This window comes from Numida meleagris, chromosome 4 (genome assembly GCF_002078875.1).
Source record: "Numida meleagris isolate 19003 breed g44 Domestic line chromosome 4, NumMel1.0, whole genome shotgun sequence".
Taxonomy (NCBI): domain Eukaryota; kingdom Metazoa; phylum Chordata; class Aves; order Galliformes; family Numididae; genus Numida; species Numida meleagris.
The window spans coordinates 23,080,123-23,097,226 of record NC_034412.1 but is presented as its reverse complement, the minus strand read 5'-3'; the positions used below and the strand labels follow the sequence as shown (position 1 = coordinate 23,097,226).

At 47.1% G+C, this 17,104-nt stretch overlaps 1 protein-coding gene across 3 annotated transcripts in view; it reads right to left on the bottom strand.

The window, feature by feature from the left end:
- Positions 1–14,986, bottom strand: part of INPP5D (inositol polyphosphate-5-phosphatase D) — a 48,600-nt gene extending 33,614 nt beyond the window's left edge. For all 3 annotated transcript variants that reach the window (XM_021395327.1, XM_021395328.1, XM_021395329.1), the window contains exons 1-2: positions 14,738–14,986; positions 10,627–10,690 (exon numbers count right to left, since the gene is read on the bottom strand). In XM_021395327.1, coding sequence (XP_021251002.1) covers positions 10,627–10,690; positions 14,738–14,871 — 198 coding nt within the window. In that variant the 5' untranslated portion in view covers positions 14,872–14,986. The remainder of the gene's footprint in view (positions 1–10,626; positions 10,691–14,737) is intronic.

Below are 17,104 nucleotides of genomic sequence, written 5' to 3'. Positions count from 1 at the left end.
ATCAGCTCTTTGAGTCAAATGAAAATTTCCATTTTCGTTACTTCAGTAAGTATCTAGGTCCTACTGGTTACCAAAAGAAGCCTGAAAACACAGGTTCTCAAGAGTCAGTGATGCAACCAAAGGCAGCAAATTTAACAACCATCATTTCTGAAGGCAGTTCCCAAGTTCTCTTCCACTTTTCCACCATTGGAAGGCAATAAATAACACCCTCAAGCAAAAGCAAATGGGGTTGGAAGTCCTATGAGAAGAAACTTTTCCCGGAGGCAGGTGAATGTGCATCTACACCATCTGTGCCTGCAGATTGGTCCTGCACTACATTTTGGGGTGTCCTCTAAGCTGTGTGGGCAAACAGTGGAGGATCCATACTCAGCTCTCTGCCTTCCTCGTTGTCTTCTGTGCTGAATGGATCCCAGTTTCAACAGACATCAAGCATTAAAGATGACGTAAAATATCTAGTGGAAAATTTAAAATAACACTAAAAAAGTAATTTATTGATGATGCACTGCTGAAGCAATCATTGCAGGCAGAACATGCGTGTAAAACAGCTGCATTCTCCATGTTATACTGCACCACTTTCTGGGATTGCATAATAAAAAACCATACAGTGATGCACAGATAAGCATGAGCATCTTAGTGTTACAGTTTCCTGTCTTCTGCCAGCAAAATTTCTCAGGCTTTTAACTACAGCAATTGTTTTCTAATTTTGTGACATTTGAGCTGACCTCTTGCTCTTTATTTCAAGGGATTACCCTTTGTTTCATTTACTTATTGTATGAGTAAGACAAAACTCATTAACACTTCGCAGAACAACACTGCACCAAAAATGCTCAGCAAGTCTGCAGACAACACCAAGCTAAGCATCTGATACAACCGAAGAAGGGATGCCATGCAGAGGGATGTGGGTAAGCCTGAGAAATGGACCCATGTGAATGTAATGAGGTTCAGCAAGGCCAAGTGCAAGGACTGCTGCACTTGGGTGGGGTGCACCCAGCCCATGGCCGGGATTGGGACTGGATAAGCTTTAAGGTCCCTTTCAACGCAACCATTCTGTGATTCTATGAATCTAACCTGAAGAAGCACTCCCATTTAACAAAACCCACCAAAAAAAATTAATGCAAACAAGAATCCCTCAAATCTTCATCTTTTATGGTCTCCCACAATATCTCTGGAATAAAACTGGATGTGAAGCTAAATTTTTTTTAAACTTTGCTCCCTAGAACAACCCATTTCTATTTTTACATGCGCAGGGATGTGGCACATAATGAAGATGAACTTCTGGAAAGGTTATGCAATGCCTTTGTGAAAACCAGCACTTTCGCTGCATATGGCTTCTATTGCATTCAGTCACAAAGCACACCTACTACTGACTGCATCAGGTCACTACATCCCTGCCAAATTTGAGGTCTAATCCAGAGCTACCTGGGAATTTTAATTTAGGCTCAGCCTGGAACACAGAGCACTGCCAGCTCATGGCCAGCTTGGCTGTGCTTTGTCCATGAGGTTTTTGGATCCCAGCTTTGTTGGGTGTTACTTTAACATACTGGAAAAGGAAAGCTTTAGAGGAATGGAACTGGAAGAAGGGAGCTGACTTTGACTTCCAGTGGAGAACCAAGATGGAAAACTGTCAGAGGTGATGACCTGAAGACAGAAATTGGACACCTTCTGACAGTTCTCACTCCATTACTACCCTTCCTTTCAAACGTGCTCACAGAAGTGGTTGATTTGGGATGAGAACATCTACAGGGGTGGGCAGAATTTCCTGCAGAGGGTCTGATGGTGGAGAAGGTTTCTGTGGCACTGGAGATGGGCCATGGGCTCCCAACAACCCCCAGCCAAAGTGTTGGGCCCGTTTTTGTGCCAACAGCAAACTCAAGCACTCATCTTTGTGCACTCATGTGTCCACAGCAGGACCCGAAAGATCCCATGGGGTAGCAAAGAGCAGCTGGGTGCATGTTCAAGGGTGGTCGAAGACTTTTGAAAGGAAAACAAGGTGAAACAATTAGTCTTTTAAAACAAGAACTGCTGAACTGATTACTACTTAACAGATCTAATCTTTACCTTTGGAATCTTGAAATATTTTGCAGCTATATTTTCAGGAAACTGGAAATGTTCTGAAAGGGTTCATACTCAACAAAAGCTGGATATGGTTTGTTTGTACGAAGGATTTTGTATACTGAGGGATTCAGTAGCAGGAATGTGCATGTTTCAGGAAATACCTCGTGTTTTCTTATTAAATCTGCTTCTTTCCGTTTTTTTTTTTAACCTGCAAAATGCATTATGTTTATTCCTACCTCAGATGCAATGGCGGAAAGAACATTTTCCTTGTATAAACAGATTTGGATACACGGCAGAGACACGCAGATTCTGCGAGGCCCCCACTGCCAATTAATTTCAGTCCTGTGTTTCAAGAGTGTAAAGAGTTCTACAGATGATTGATTTAAAATCAACGTTGGAAGATACTAAAATTGGAATTGTACCATTTTCAGCAATAAAATGAAGTTTAACATAACTAAATTACATTTTTGAGCATGGTAGAAATACGTTTCCCTATGTTTCAAGATCTTGTTCCTAATTTTTCTCTGGCTGTCCACTTGTCCCTTGTTTCTCTGCAAGAAAAGCAATCATCCTAATTACAGCTCAACATTTCAGTGCCAACAGAGTACTGCAGAAGCAGTAAGTTTTCTGTGCAATCAGTGATCTTGCCCAAGTAATTCAGGTAAACTCAGTTCCATTTTCAGCATTATTTTTCCTGAAAGTACTATTATGATACTTGCTGTCTCTCACCATTCCCTACTGAAATACTCCATCCAAGCACCCTTCCATCCTTTGAGCAATGCTGCTTCTCCCTTCTCATCTTACACCAATGCAGGTGCAGTTGTTCCACTATGGTCCCCTGGGATGCAGTCACGCATTTTGGCAGCCCTGCCCACCAGCACACACCTGCCCGGAGGAGGTGGCTGTTCAGACAGCAGCGCGTGCCCCTGGTGGGACACTTGGTCACCTCCTGCCTTTCAAAGCAGGAGGGGTTCAACAGCACCCGATGCCTCTCAGCTGCAAGCAGACCATGGATATCTTAACGTCTCCATGCTGCCTGCAAGGCAGACTCGCACCTGCCCTATCCTCAGTGGAGCCTGTAAGGCTTTGGCATCAATTTAAGTAAGTACAAAGTGAGGCCTTGTATGTAATACTGAACCATAGAATCACAGAATGGTTGGGCTGAAAAGGACCTCAAAGATCACCCAGCCCCAACCCCTGCTGTTGCCCCCCAGCTCAGGCTGCCCACAGCCCCATCCAGCCTGTCCCTGAGCACCTCCAGGGATGAGGCATCCACACTTCTCTGGGCAGCAGAGCCAGGGCCTCACCATTCTCAGAGTAAAGAATTTCCTCCTCACATCTAATCTAAATCTCCAGTCTTTTAGTTTAAAGCCATTTCCCCTCCTATCACTATCAGACTGTGTAAAAAGTCAGTCTCCCTCCTGTTTATAAGCTCCCCTCAAGTACTGGAAAGAATATGTATAATGCACAGCTGGCAGCAGAAGCTCTAAGAGGTTGCAGGGTTGTGAAGGTGTCGACATCACCCAAAGGATCATGCTTTGCATTATCTCCCACTCAAACCAGCTCAAGTACAGTTTCCAAGTAGACAGGTTTTGATCAGATATAGACAGATGAACAAACTCCAAAGCAAACCACAAAATCCGTACCAGAGAAAACCCTTTCTTGGCCTCAGGTGTCAGAGCAGCACACCAATTTACAGCACGGTATCAAAGAAAGGGAGAAAAACCCCAAAAGCTTTGCCCCTCTCTGCAAGGGGCCCACAAGGGAGCTGGTGCTGCACGTGCCACAACAGCCACAAACTGCTTCTGACGTTGGTGACAACAGCGGTGACACCAGGAACTGACCTAAACTCATGCTGTTATCAGATTGTGCTGGCAGGATGGGCAGCTGTGTGAACGTCTGCTTGCAGAGAGCAGGTTAGAGTGCCGGATGGAGCTTTTACACCGAGCTCCACCCTGCAGGACTCATACACAGAAACCAGGACAAATTCCCCCCAGAGGCCAGGACAGCCCTGCAACCAGCGATGCAGACTGGCAGCCCTCTCACTGCACGTCCCATGCCTGTCTCGGACAGAGGATGTTGGTCTTTCTGGCATATTTAGCCAACCCATACACCAACAGAATAGAAATCCAGGTATTTTCCCCAAAATGTGTTTCTAGAGGTGGGCTGCAGAGGGAGGGCTTAGTAGGAAACCCTTTATCAGCCCTCTTGCTTTTTGGGAGCCCACGCTGCGAGGACAGAGGTAACCTACAGCTTCTGTGTCAGTTGTGCAGTGAGTCACCACCACTGGGCTGCCTCACACTGCTCGCACTGCTCTGCTCATTTCCTGTTGCACACGGCCTTCTGTCAGAACTGAGAACATTACCACCAAAAAGAAAAAAAGGAAAGAAAGAAAAAAGAAAGCTCGATGATCACTCGGTGTAAAACTGTGTTGCCAGGGCACCTATCGTTTTCACCGAGGTCAGCAAAATCTACAAGCAAATAGAGTCAGGTCCTCCCTTTGCAGCAAGCAGTAAGTCTAATTACGGTATAGAAAACCTCTGCAACAACAGTGATTTCCAGTACAGATGCTCACAGAATGCCGAGCTGGCAGCAGCGCTGCACCATGAACGTCTCCGCATTTATGCACAAAGCACAGTGCAGGAAGATGCGGGCAGACCACTGCAAGGGAGTCGGGAACCTACAGCATTCCGGGAAGGTGAAAAAGAAAGAAAGTGACAGGCAGTGACCTTCAAAACAGGAGTGTTTTCCATACTGTCATACAGTCTCTTACACAGTGTGAGAAGACAGCAGCTTTCCGTGACTCCTTCTGACATGAAAGTATTCCACGGAAATTGCCAAGCCCGGGAGCTGGCAAAAAGAAAGAAAAAAGAAGGGGAGCAGAGCTGCTCCTTTAGCTAGCAGGCTGCCTCTCCTGCCTTAGCAAGATCTCTGGTGGCAGCCTATTTTGGCAACATTGCCATCTGTCTACCAAGATATCTTCGCCCCAACCTTCACACCGAGCATTGCAAGGTGAGTGCCTGATCCTACAGACCTGGCCCACCAAGTGCTGTTACCTGTGAGCTGCCTGACTGTGCAGCAGCTAGATCACTGAGCTGCCATCAGGTAACACCAGCTCATCACCTAGAGATATAGATCAGAAATCCAAACTCCACGCGCTTTAGCAATGCTCCCACAGTGCCCTGTGCCAATCCGTGTTCACCTACGAGCCAGCCCCAGCACCTGCTCCCTTCTCACTGCCTCTTTCAAGCACCCACTGTAGCTGCTTTTCTGAAGGATCTTTGTGAATTCTAGCTCTCTCTCCCTGCTTAGGATGCAGGTTATGCTTCTGCCAATGGCTCTTTACAATTACAGCATATAAAAGCAATGCAGAGTAAACCATCAGGCAAAAGTAGTAATTTTCCACCAGCAGCGTTTGACCTCAGTGCCCTCCCACACCAAATGGGAATGAGCTGTAATGGGAATCTCTCACCCAACCTCAGCCTGTCACAGGTCACACAGTATAAAGGGGTCAGACTCTTAAGCCAAGAGAGAGAGATGACATGCTGAGAACCATTCAGCCCACACAGGGCAGAAACCTATTACTTCCTCACTGACTACAGAGGTACAAACTCACCTTTAACTACATCCAGCTTTGAACACACAACTGAAAGAGAGGAGATGAATGCTGATGTACACACGCATCTCCTGAACCTAGGAGAGCCAGCAGAGGACACTGTTTAAAATTAGTTTTGATAACCCAATCCTCCTTAACAGATTGGGACTTAATTTCCTGTTAGGAAAATGGAATGGTAGCACTCTCCTCAGTTGAGATGCTAAGATGCCAACGAATTCAGGCTAAGAAGTGATGAGGGTCCCAGTGGCACGTCAGCTCGATATATACATGAGAACTAAGTGACAAGTGTAGGAAAGTTTTACCTTCAGTGAAACTAGATGGCAAGAACTGACCACAGATGTCTGCCTTAGAGTGACCGAGTTGGGTGCCAGTTGGGTCTTGTTATTTCCAAGGGCTCCTTTGCTACTCCAGCACTCTTTGCACAGTTATGATTATGCTCAGTCATTTTGCAAACTTACGGCAACTCTGCATTGACTATGCCTCCATGTTAGAGCAAGGAAAATTCCTATCTGTTTCTACGAAGCACGCCAGGCGTTCTTCCCAAAGACAGGCGGGGAGCAGCTACACTAACCCAGAGGCAGCAGGTTGCCACCCTGACATCCCCGTCCCTGGGCTTCTGCGCTACTGTACGGCTTCTGCTCCCTTCCTGTTCGCGGTGTGGTGAGACACTGCAGGCTAGCACATAGATCTTGATGACTAATTGTTGTGGGACAAAGATCTCTATTCGCTGTAACAGATCCTCCGCTGCAAGGATTTTTGTCCCCCCTCCCCCTCTTCCTTAAATTAGTTTTCATTGGCAGGATGCAGGTTGGATTCATCCAAGCCATGGATCTGTTTGCCTGCATTTGGATGTCTCAGTTAATGGAAGGAAAAAAACTCAACAGCCCCAACAGGAAAGAAGGGAAAGAAGAGAGGGGACAGAATCTCAATGACTCTAACCACTACAGCCTGGTATGTTTTTGAGGGAGACCAGTCTGACTCCAGATCTGGCAGGCAAGAGGGGTTCCAGACCTGGCCATGCTGACTGCTGCCCAGCTGCTGCAGTGCAGAAAGCCAAGATCGCATCACATGTCACAAAATGCCAGACAGACATATGCAAATATTTTTTCATCGGCTTGAATGCAAAACCACGCACCTCTGAATGCAAAAATGTGCACCTCCCTGTCTGTCACCTGTACTGAAAAGTTAATTCAACCATGCAAACAATAGCATGGAGCATCATTCCACCAGTGCCAAACCAGGCTCTAATTAAGAACAGAAAATTGAAATCTATTCACCAATACACATAAAATGTGAACTAACTCACAGCTTTAAAGCCGAAAAAATGCCACAGATTGGCAAGGGGAGAGCTGTCATGTCACCAGTGCTGCACGTGTAGCTGTGATTTTACACATCTTCTGAATCTGCTCTCAGTATGAAAAACGACTGACAGACATCAGCCCGGATCTGGACAGGAAGGAGCTTCAGGAAGGAGCACTGTGGAAGCAAAAAAATGTCACACTGCACAATCAGAGCCCTTCTTTGGATCCAGGCTAACCTCAGGATTTAGTACTGCATCTCTCCTGTGCCTTTTTTAAATTATTATTTTAAAACCAGAAATAAGAAGTATTTGTTTGATTTGAAGTATTTGATTGTTGTGTTAATGTACTACCCGGTCTAATTCAATAGGATTTCATTTTTAATGGAATTTTTTCAGAATGTTAAACTCTTCTTATTTAGCGATTTTCACATCCTTACACAGGAGAACCGTTCTTCCTAAACATGGTTCTTTAACATGCACAAAACAGTTTTTGTTTTATACAAAACACAACAGACAAGTAACCAAAGTTGCCTGGCCCAACAACATACCAAGAACAGCAGCCAACAACATGAGGCTTGTAAGCCTCAGTTACAATCCAAGTCTCTTGCAGAAGCAGCCAGCTCCCTTCCTCTGCCTCTTCCACCAACCTGCAATAGTGCAGTACAAAGAGGAAGGCATTGTGCATTCCAAACTTGAGTTAACAATATCCTTTCTTTAGCCTACCCCTGATATTTAACCCAGAGCTCCCAGCAAGCAGGGTACAAAGGTACCACCACAGATCCTCCCCGTCACACACATGAGAAATCTCTCACAACCACACCACAAAAGCCAAGAGAACTGCATAAATCAGTTTGAGTGCACTTCTAGTAGATTGCATCTCCTTAAAAAATCCAGTGGATTTCAAAAGGTGTCACTCAAGAAGACCCAACAGAGACCTGCTACTGCTGAATCTATTGCTAGTCCAATAATCCCTCCCCAGAAATGATGAGAATATGATTAATTGGCAGCAGTACCCTATAAAGAACTGTGGGGTGATCATAGAATCATAGAATTCTCAGGTTGGAAAGAATCTTCAAGATCATCAAGTCCAACCGCAACCTAACCATACTACTCTAACAACCCTCCGCTAAATCATGTCCCTGAGCACCACATCCAAATGGTTTTTAAACACATTCAGGGATGGTGACTCAACCACCTCCTTGGGGAGCCTGTTCCAGTGCTTAACAACCCTTTCTGTAAAGAAGTATTTCCTGATATCCAACCTAAACCTCTCTTGGCGCAACTTGAGGCCATTCCCCTTGTCCTGTCACCAGTGAGAAGAGCTCCGCTCTGACTGCAATCACCTTTCAGGTATTTGAAGAGAGCAACGAGGTCTCCCCTCAGCCTCCTCTTCCCCAGACTAAACAGTCCCAGTTCCCTTAGCCTCTCTTCATAGGGCATATTCTCCAAGCCCTTCAACAGCCTTGTTGCCCTTCTTTGGACCTGCTCCAGCACCTCAGTGTCCTATCTGTACTGAGGCGACCAAAACTGAACACAGTACTTGAGGTGGGGCCTCACCAGTGCTGAGTACAGGGGCATGGATGAAAGCATCTATGAAGGAAGAGTTACAGTGTAATTATATTAGCAAAAATCAGTGGGGACAGTGGGACACCACACTTTCCATCCCCTGAGCCTTAGATCATAGCAGGGAGGCACCTTGCCACGGGGCACAACTAAATAACAGTGCTCTGTAAATGTGCTGGGTTAACAATCAGTATTCAAGGGAGCTTTGCTGAAGAGTTCAAACAGTATTTTCTGACGTGAGTACTTAATACTTATCATGAAAACAAAGCAAATGCTCATCTTTTAAATTTCCATTTAAGAAAAAAGTACTTTGAAATTCAATGAAATTCCACTATCCCTTTTACACTAATTCAGTTCTTAATATGTAAGACAATTACCTTGGTTTCTACTAATGGTTATCTTAACAAGCAGAGTCTCTGTCTATGACGACATTTATTAGCAATACTCAAAAAAGTTCAAGGAGAAGTCCATCACTTCCCACTGTGATGTGGAAGTGTGTACAATGGGGAGAGCCTGAGCTGACTGACACCAGTTTGATTCACCTGACTTTGTGCAAAGTCACGTTTAGTGCTCACCAGCAGCAGAATGAAATCACACCTTCTGCTCATTCATAAATCTTGACCAGCACTTGAGCTGCCCATTGCTCCAGCAGAACGAAACACTGATTTCTCATGGCTGCGGTGCTTTGATTTGTGGACAAAAGGAATAGGTGCGCTCAAAAAGAGGCCCTTTGTCATTGCAGAAAGGTTACCGAGCTGTCACAAACTCACTACTGAGGGGAAACGTGGCTCGCATCTTCCCATGCTGCAGTGCAGAGAGGCACATGCCAGACCTGCACCATACCTCAGCCAGCAGGTCCTGGGCTCTGCCACAGAGCTGCCCTGGGACTCAGACAGCTGTACTCATTCCTTGGGCCCTCCCATGCTGTCTCTGCCTGGGGAGAGATACAATAAGACCCTGATCCCATCTGCTCCAGGTATTGGAAGTAGCAATGACTGCTGTATCACCTTCCGGGCACCGGTCTTAGCATCACAACACATCATCATGCCAGCACAATATGTCAAAGCACATTGTTTAGGTCAACAAGGCTGAGATAAACCAGATGATGGGGAAAAAAACCAAGCACACAGCATGGAGCCATATCAGAATGAGAGGTTCCAGCTGGGTGCCAGCCTCCAGCTGAGAGCCAGCGTGGCTTCCTCTGCACAGTGCTGCCTGGTGGTCTGCAAGGAAGCTTTAGAGCCATGCCATATGAGTCCGCAGCTCTTGCCAGCAGCCCACAACTGAAGGAAATCTGCCAGCACTCACCTTGCCTCACTAACCTCTCACTCTATTTTCAGACAGGCTCTTTGCAGCAGATCTCAAAGAAAACCTGATGCACCTGAAGCACATCAGGGAACACGTAAGTATGCCAGTGTACATGAGCCATGTGTGTGAGATGAACTGGTAAAAAGCCATATTTCTAGTGTGGGAAGTTAACTGCCTTCTGGGCTAGGAGAGAGCAATCATAGATCCACCCTGAATAACTGGTACAAGTGGGTAGCACAGACACTTCCATTTCATTCTCTGCAAAATCCATGCCCATTTCTCACGGCTGTAAGAGACCATACCCATCCCTCACTATTTCATGGTCTAGATTGAGAAAACAAGGCCTGAGAGGTGATAAGGAAGGGAAAGTGGCTCGTTTGTGATCCTGCAGCAGAACAGGAATAAAATGAAGATGTGAAACTCCTGCCCTCAATCCTGGTACCATCTGTATCCTGAGACTGCAACTCAGTTTGCATTTTCTGAATGTAAGTAAATTGTGCAGGAATTTTGGGGTGAAAAGATTCACAATGTATTGGCTAGAAGCCAGCTGCAAGGGAAAAGGCATTCCCTGGGCTGAGGTTTTCAGTTACCTAAAACATGGCAGTGCCACTGAATTGAGGGCACACATGTGCCACTGGACTGGAGATCAGCACTGTGCTGGTGTGGGGCACTGGTTTCACTCCCTATATCCTGTTCTCCCAGTGTTAGAACCGCTGTGAAAGACACTCAGCAAGTAATACTAAGTGCATCTTCGTGGGACTGAATGATTCACAGCGTGGCTTACCTGGACAATTAGCTTCTTTTCTTTATCAGGCAGAATTCGGTAGGTATAAACGCAATTCCGATACCTGGAACAGATCAGAGGAGATGCTGTTAGGTCACCTCCAGAGGGAATGAATCTCACGGTAGCACCCCTCCCCATGAGAGGAGGTATTGGAAGATCCCTGGACAGACAGATAGCTTCATGCATAAGGGTTTTAAACATTTCTCTCCATTTCCCTCAAGCCTCCAGCGTAACATCAGCTATAACCAATCTTTTGTCCCAGTTACATTCAATTAGATTTTTATTTAAGGGAGAATACAGGAGGCTTTTGCCCAGCAGAGTGTCACATCAATGTGGAAGAGCCCAAGGGCAAGGAAAGAAAGCCTCAGCAGTGCTGTAATGCGGTAAGCATGACATTCCTCAGCAGCCGCTGAGCTCTGGGGAGCTTACATAGGAAAAGTTGGCTGAAAAATCAAACCTTTCAAGTTACCTGCAAAGCATTCTGTTATAACACACAATATGGCTTTAAGCCAATGAATGGTGCTAGTTTCAACGCCTTCCTCTCAAAGGAAAACATGGAATCCATTCTCAGACCCTTGTTGCCTGTAACAGAGCCACTGTACTACCCTCAGGATCATCATGAAACGTGGGCTGAGGTTGCTGTGAGCCTATTCATCATACACTTTTCAGAATCACTCCAGGCAGGAGAGAGAAAGAGAGACAACCAGGATCTTAGGGAGTCGCAAAAAGCAATTGCAAATGTAATTATTCATAAATCAGAGCTGAATTTTCCCAGGGTGTTTGGAGGATTTGTGGTCATGTATCCATACAAACCTCTTTCTGATGGCATTCATGGCCAAGGACACAGAACTGCTCACAGAGCTTCGGTGAGCAATGCAATACCATTCCATAGGCACCTACTCATCCACAGCTGAGGAGCTGCTATAGCAGGGAGCTGGAAGAAGCCATGGACACAATCCTCAGCCACTTTGGGCTGCCACAACTCTGCTCATTTCACTGAGCCCAGGGCAGCCAGCACCAGAGGAGGGTATGCCCCCCAGGAAGGGTATAGGTTTTGGTTTTATCTGCCAATGCAGTTCTCTTACACCATTTCCTCCTTCTGATACGCAAACAGGGCTAAGCAGAACTGCTTATGCAGCTGATGAGAGAAAATTTTTGTGAGTGGAGATTATGGAACTGATAAACAAACCAGCTTAATGGCTCTTGCATCACAAAAGGACCTTCCATGAATGTTCCCCATCACACAGGGTGTTATGAGGCAGCTGTCATAAGACTTGTCAAGACATTTAAGCTGAAGAAAAGTAGAAGTATTAGAAAAGCCACAAAGAGTTGTTGGGTAAGATAGGATCAGGGAGGAGCATTTCTGAGGATCAAACGCAGCGGTCCTTTCTAGCAGCCCCCTAGCTTAGTGCATGTGGATGGAGAAGGCTGTGGTGCGTACTTCATTTTCTACCCTCAGCCTTTGCCTCCTCAGCATCCTGACTGTCAGGTTACATGGCCCCAGTTGCTCTCACATTTCAGGACTTCCCTAGAATCTGCGTACGAGTTCAGAATTGCCCTACTGCTGCTCAGCCTGGCTGTGTGTGTGAGGGGGGTGAATACAACATCTGCCTGCACTTAAACATTTTGTTTGTCTTCTCAGTCAGCTAGAGAAAGAAAGGGGACAAGGCTTGTGCTTTCCCTTTCCCCTCCTACTGGTCCTCATGCACAGGTGATGATGTGCATACTGGAAGCACCCAGAAATCCTAACCACAAAGAGGTCTGCCTAAGCGTCCCACGAGAGACGTCATCCCCTCAGGGTGCTGGAAATGGTACCTCCAGGGAACAGTCCTCCTGGAGGCACGCAAACCTGCGCTGAAGGCTGTGAGCTCTTCTCTAGAAGCACTGCTGCTCCTGCACTCCCCTCTGCTGAGCTAGCCCATTTCTTGCCCATGAGTTGGCAAGACAAGCAGTCTGAGCTCAGAGAAAGGAGGAGGAAAGTGCCCTTGCTTCTTGCCTTTTATGGGGCAGTGTGACCAGCAGAGAGAGCAAGGACAGCATTGCTGGGGGAGGAGCGTTCCGTGCTATCTGCTGCTTCAGCACTCTGCTGGGTTCAGTGCTGCTGCTGTCAATTTTAGAGAAGGCACAAGGGGATCTGAAAATATCCTGCAGATACACCTCCCTTACTGGTCCACATTTACACAAGCCCTATTTTCCTAAAGCAGCTCTTCAAGAAAATCACTACTTCACTCTATCATGTAATAACCACAATTTTGCTGGATTTTAACAGATCTGCCCAATAAATTAGAGTTTTGTACAATGTGACACTTCTTTTTCCAGCCAAATTTCATGGGGTTTTGTTTTCCTGACCTATACACAGTTGACCCTTTCAACATAATCCTCTTTTTGTGACAACCTCCTGCAGCCAGGCTCCCATCCCACCTCTTTCTCTCACTTTGTCTCTAGCCTCTCCATTTTTCAGACAGGAGTGACCGAAGCACTCCAACTCCAAACACCTTCCAGTCAGTAACAGCTGAAACCCATACATCTCCGAGGAGGTTTCCAGCTTCAGGAAAGCAGCGCACTTTGTCAAGATGACATTCAGAGGGAAAGACTTATTCTTCTCCTTTTACCCTTTCTCTCCACAAACTAACTACAGGCCAGAGGAAGCTGAAAGGACCTTCTTTATCCAGACAGCAGTCTGTGGGCCGTTTCTCAGAAGCTGAGCAATGGCAGGCCACTGCTGACAGACCCAGCTGGGTGCTCCCTGTTTCTTTAATCAAACCATTCACATCGGTCACCTCTGAATGGATTTAAAAACATAACCTTTGGCTCCCAGCTCAGAAAATCCTGGTCATTATATTGTTCCTATTTCCTGATCCCATGTCTCTCAAGCCACAAAGGCTTTCAAAGTTGGCTGCAAAAACGTTTACAATGGAAAAACTTATGCAAATGCACGTTAGCAGACATTTTTACAGCACCTTCCCTTTCTGCAGTCCCCACTGCTTTGTAAAGACATCTTGTGTGTGTGTGTGTGTGTGCTGGCTACAAAGCAGTTGTACTAAAAATGCTCAATGGAAGCAGCGGTCTATTCCAGTAGAACATTCCCTGAGAGGCAACTTGTGCCTTCAGTACGCCCATGTACATGGGGCAGCTGCCCAGCCCCATGCTTTCTGCCAGAGACAACCCTTCACAGCAGCATGTACTGTCTCCAGAAGCCTGACCTCAGAGACGAGCAGTTAGACCAGAGTTATAAACGGCAGCACCGCTTTCACCACTGCAAGAAATACACTTTTAGAAAGAAGCTATACTGAGAAACCCACTTGTAGTTTCATGGGCAGCAGGGGGGGAAATAAGTTGTTATTAATCCAGTGACAAGGATCTGACAGGCAGAAGAGGGTCTCACAGAGACTCTCATGGTCTCTCCCATGCAGGGAGTGACTGTCTTATCCCCCTATAATGCCAAGTTTGCTGCCTCAGACTTTACTTGCTGCCTTCAGTCTCCTCTGGCCCTGCAAACCCAGGGCAGGTGACTCTCACTCTGGGGCTCAGCCCCAGCCCAAATGTGGTGGTCAGGGCTGCCAGCACGTCTCTCCTCTCCCTGCTTCCTACATGACAGTATTTACCCCATGAACCAAGTTACTGGGGCAGGTAGCCTCACTGCTGTGCCGAGCGCATCATGCTCCACTCCAGGAACTCTTTCATGCCATTTGCTGAATGGGAAACGGCACTGCACAGAGTGCTGGATTAAACACACACTGAACCAGAGCAAGAACATGCCTCAGAGGTACTGAGCTGAGTGCTTGCGTTGTTACATGTAAGTACATGACCCAAGGGACAGTAGGGTGCCAAGAAGTCAAGAGGTTCTTTTATCTCAGAGCGCAGTGACAGTACCTTTGACTGTTCTCTCCTTTTGTATCGGTGGCAAGAGCGGTGCAAAGAGTACAGCAGTAAAAGAGCCTGCATTTGTTCAGTCAGCTCCCAACCCTACCCTGTGGCCCAGCAGGTGAAAGCCAGCCACACTCTGCTGGGCTGCACCTTCGTATCTGGCTGTTTGGGTGCAGGGGGGTAACCCCTGCATGAGCAGGGACAAATGTGTCCGCGTGAAGCGCCAGGTTGAAAGTGTACTTACAGCACGCAGAGTGCATACGCCGAAGCAATGGACTCACTGGCCCGCACAAGGAAGCTGCCATCCTTGCCTACTTTGGAGAGCAGGTCTTCGGCTCTGGAGCGAGTGATGTTGCCGTGGTACCAGCACTGATCCATTGCTGCAGCTGAAGGAAACCTAAATGCCAGTACAGGAGCTCCCAGAGCTGCCTCTGTGTCTGTGCGTAACAATCAGGCAGCTCCAACTCACCAGCTTCCTGTTTCAATAGTGCAGAGAGGGAAAGGAAACTCAGCCGCGGAGAACTTCCTCAACTCAAACAGCTCAGAGAGTGAGCATGACACGTTCCTGCAGCCCCTGCTCTCTCTCCATGCTGCAATAGAAGCGACTGGTGAGCCCACGTTCCCTGCTTTTCCTTTCATGTCTCCATATTCCGTATCAAAAACCCCACCTGTGGATCCCTCCTGCTCCCCGGCTGGTTCAGTCCCACAGGCGGTGGTGGTCCACTTTCCTATTTATGGTCTCTTGCCAGACCCTCTGGGTTTCCATCTTCTTCCTGTCTGTTGGTCCTACCCATGACAGGTCTCCGTGGGGAACAAATAAATCCCAGACTGGCTTGAAAACAACCTGTGCATTAGAATCCTCTGCAATGTCTGCCCCATTCCTGCACTGTCTGATCCTCACATCTAGCTAGGGGTTCAGCAAGGGACTTGAAACCAAATAATAATAATAACAATAATAATTTATCCCCATACATCTCCATGAACAAAAGCAAAGCAGGATTTGTTTGGGGAATTATTGACCAAAGCTCCCTGTCTGCCACTGTGAGATAGACTTAAAGGTCCTTCCAACTCTAAACCCCCAAAGGTGGGACAGAGCAAAGTAATTTTTGGCAACCTGCATCAGAGAGGAGAACTGGGACTTTCACTTCCCTTTTCTCTGTCTGTACATCTGTCCCTTGTCTAGGCTCTGTGTGGCATGCTCAGTGCTGCGTCTCCAAGGCAAAGAAACAAGGCATGCTTGCAACAAGCAACAACATGGCTGCAGAAGCACTGCTTGCATGGCAACTTTGGTCGCCTCTCCTCCGGCTACTTGGCCTTTGGAGGCAGTGCTTCTGCACATCCACATTTGAGCCATAATCCAAAGCAGGAGCCAAGTGGGACTGTGCATCAGGAGAGTCCCCACACTAAGCACACACAGTGCTAGCTCTGCACAGCTCCCAGAGCCAGAAGTGCTGTGGCTGTGGATCACGCACAGCATACCAGAGTGCTGCCCTCTCACACAGCAGGCAGAAGAAAGCAGCATGGGTGAAGCTGGGAGAGACCAGTATTTGTGGGTACGGAGAAGGAGATGGAAGCAGTACAGCCCAGCATCCATCCCTGGCTGCCTTCCTGGCTCTTTCAGTTTTCCAGACATTGACACTGTACAGTGTCCAGCTTAATCTCAGCTGCTGGGATTAAACTGCGCACACTAGCAATTCAGAACTGTGCAACCCTGCTAAATGGGCAGAACTGCAATGTGCAGGGCTTCCTGTCCACACTGAGCAAGCACTGTCTGTAGACCAAAATTAGCTCAGCAGGACCTGCCCTGCAGCTTCACCCAGATGCACGCAGGCTTTAGGAGCCAGGCTCCCACAGTGCCTAAGTCCGATGCTGAATACTATGGAGTAGCCCTGAATGGACAATAGCTGTGAGCTCTTGCAAGCCACTGAGTGGGTGCAAACACTAATCTCCCTACTGAGAGGAGTATCTGTGTACTGCAAAGAGACTGCGTAGCTCTTTTGACAGTCCTGCCTGGCCACAGTGTGCTGCTAGCCTTGCCCATGCCACTTCTTTGGGATGGCTGATGTTCACAGCAGCGTCTTTGGAGCATGGCTGCAGCAGGAAGCAGAATGGCTCTGAATGTCAAACAGCTGCTTGACCTCACAGAGCTCTCCATGCAATCGATCCATACGATGACACACAGTGGACAGAGCTGATGCACAGAATGAGTACTGTTGGAATGACACTACCCTTGCAGAGCTTCTGATCTACTGTAAGTTAACTCAAGGTAACAGAGAAGTACAAGTCCTGGTCAGACAGCTGAAGCTGATCAACTGGATTCCCATCCATCCCTCACTGACTTCAGCTTTTAGGACACTGCCACTGTTTCTTTCAAACATGTATATCTGTGTCCAACCACACACAACTTGTCTACTTGGAGACATAAACAAGGGGGTAGGATCCAAACGCACATGATGCTTGTGGCTATAAGGTGTACAGGTTTGTTTGTGTGTGTACTTCTAAAGAAAGCATAGGACAGCTCCAGCTGCTCAAGGAGTGCATCCTAATCCACTACCGTAAAGAGCTCTATGATCCCTAGTGGCTCACGTGCAGCACCGCCTAAAGAGGAAAT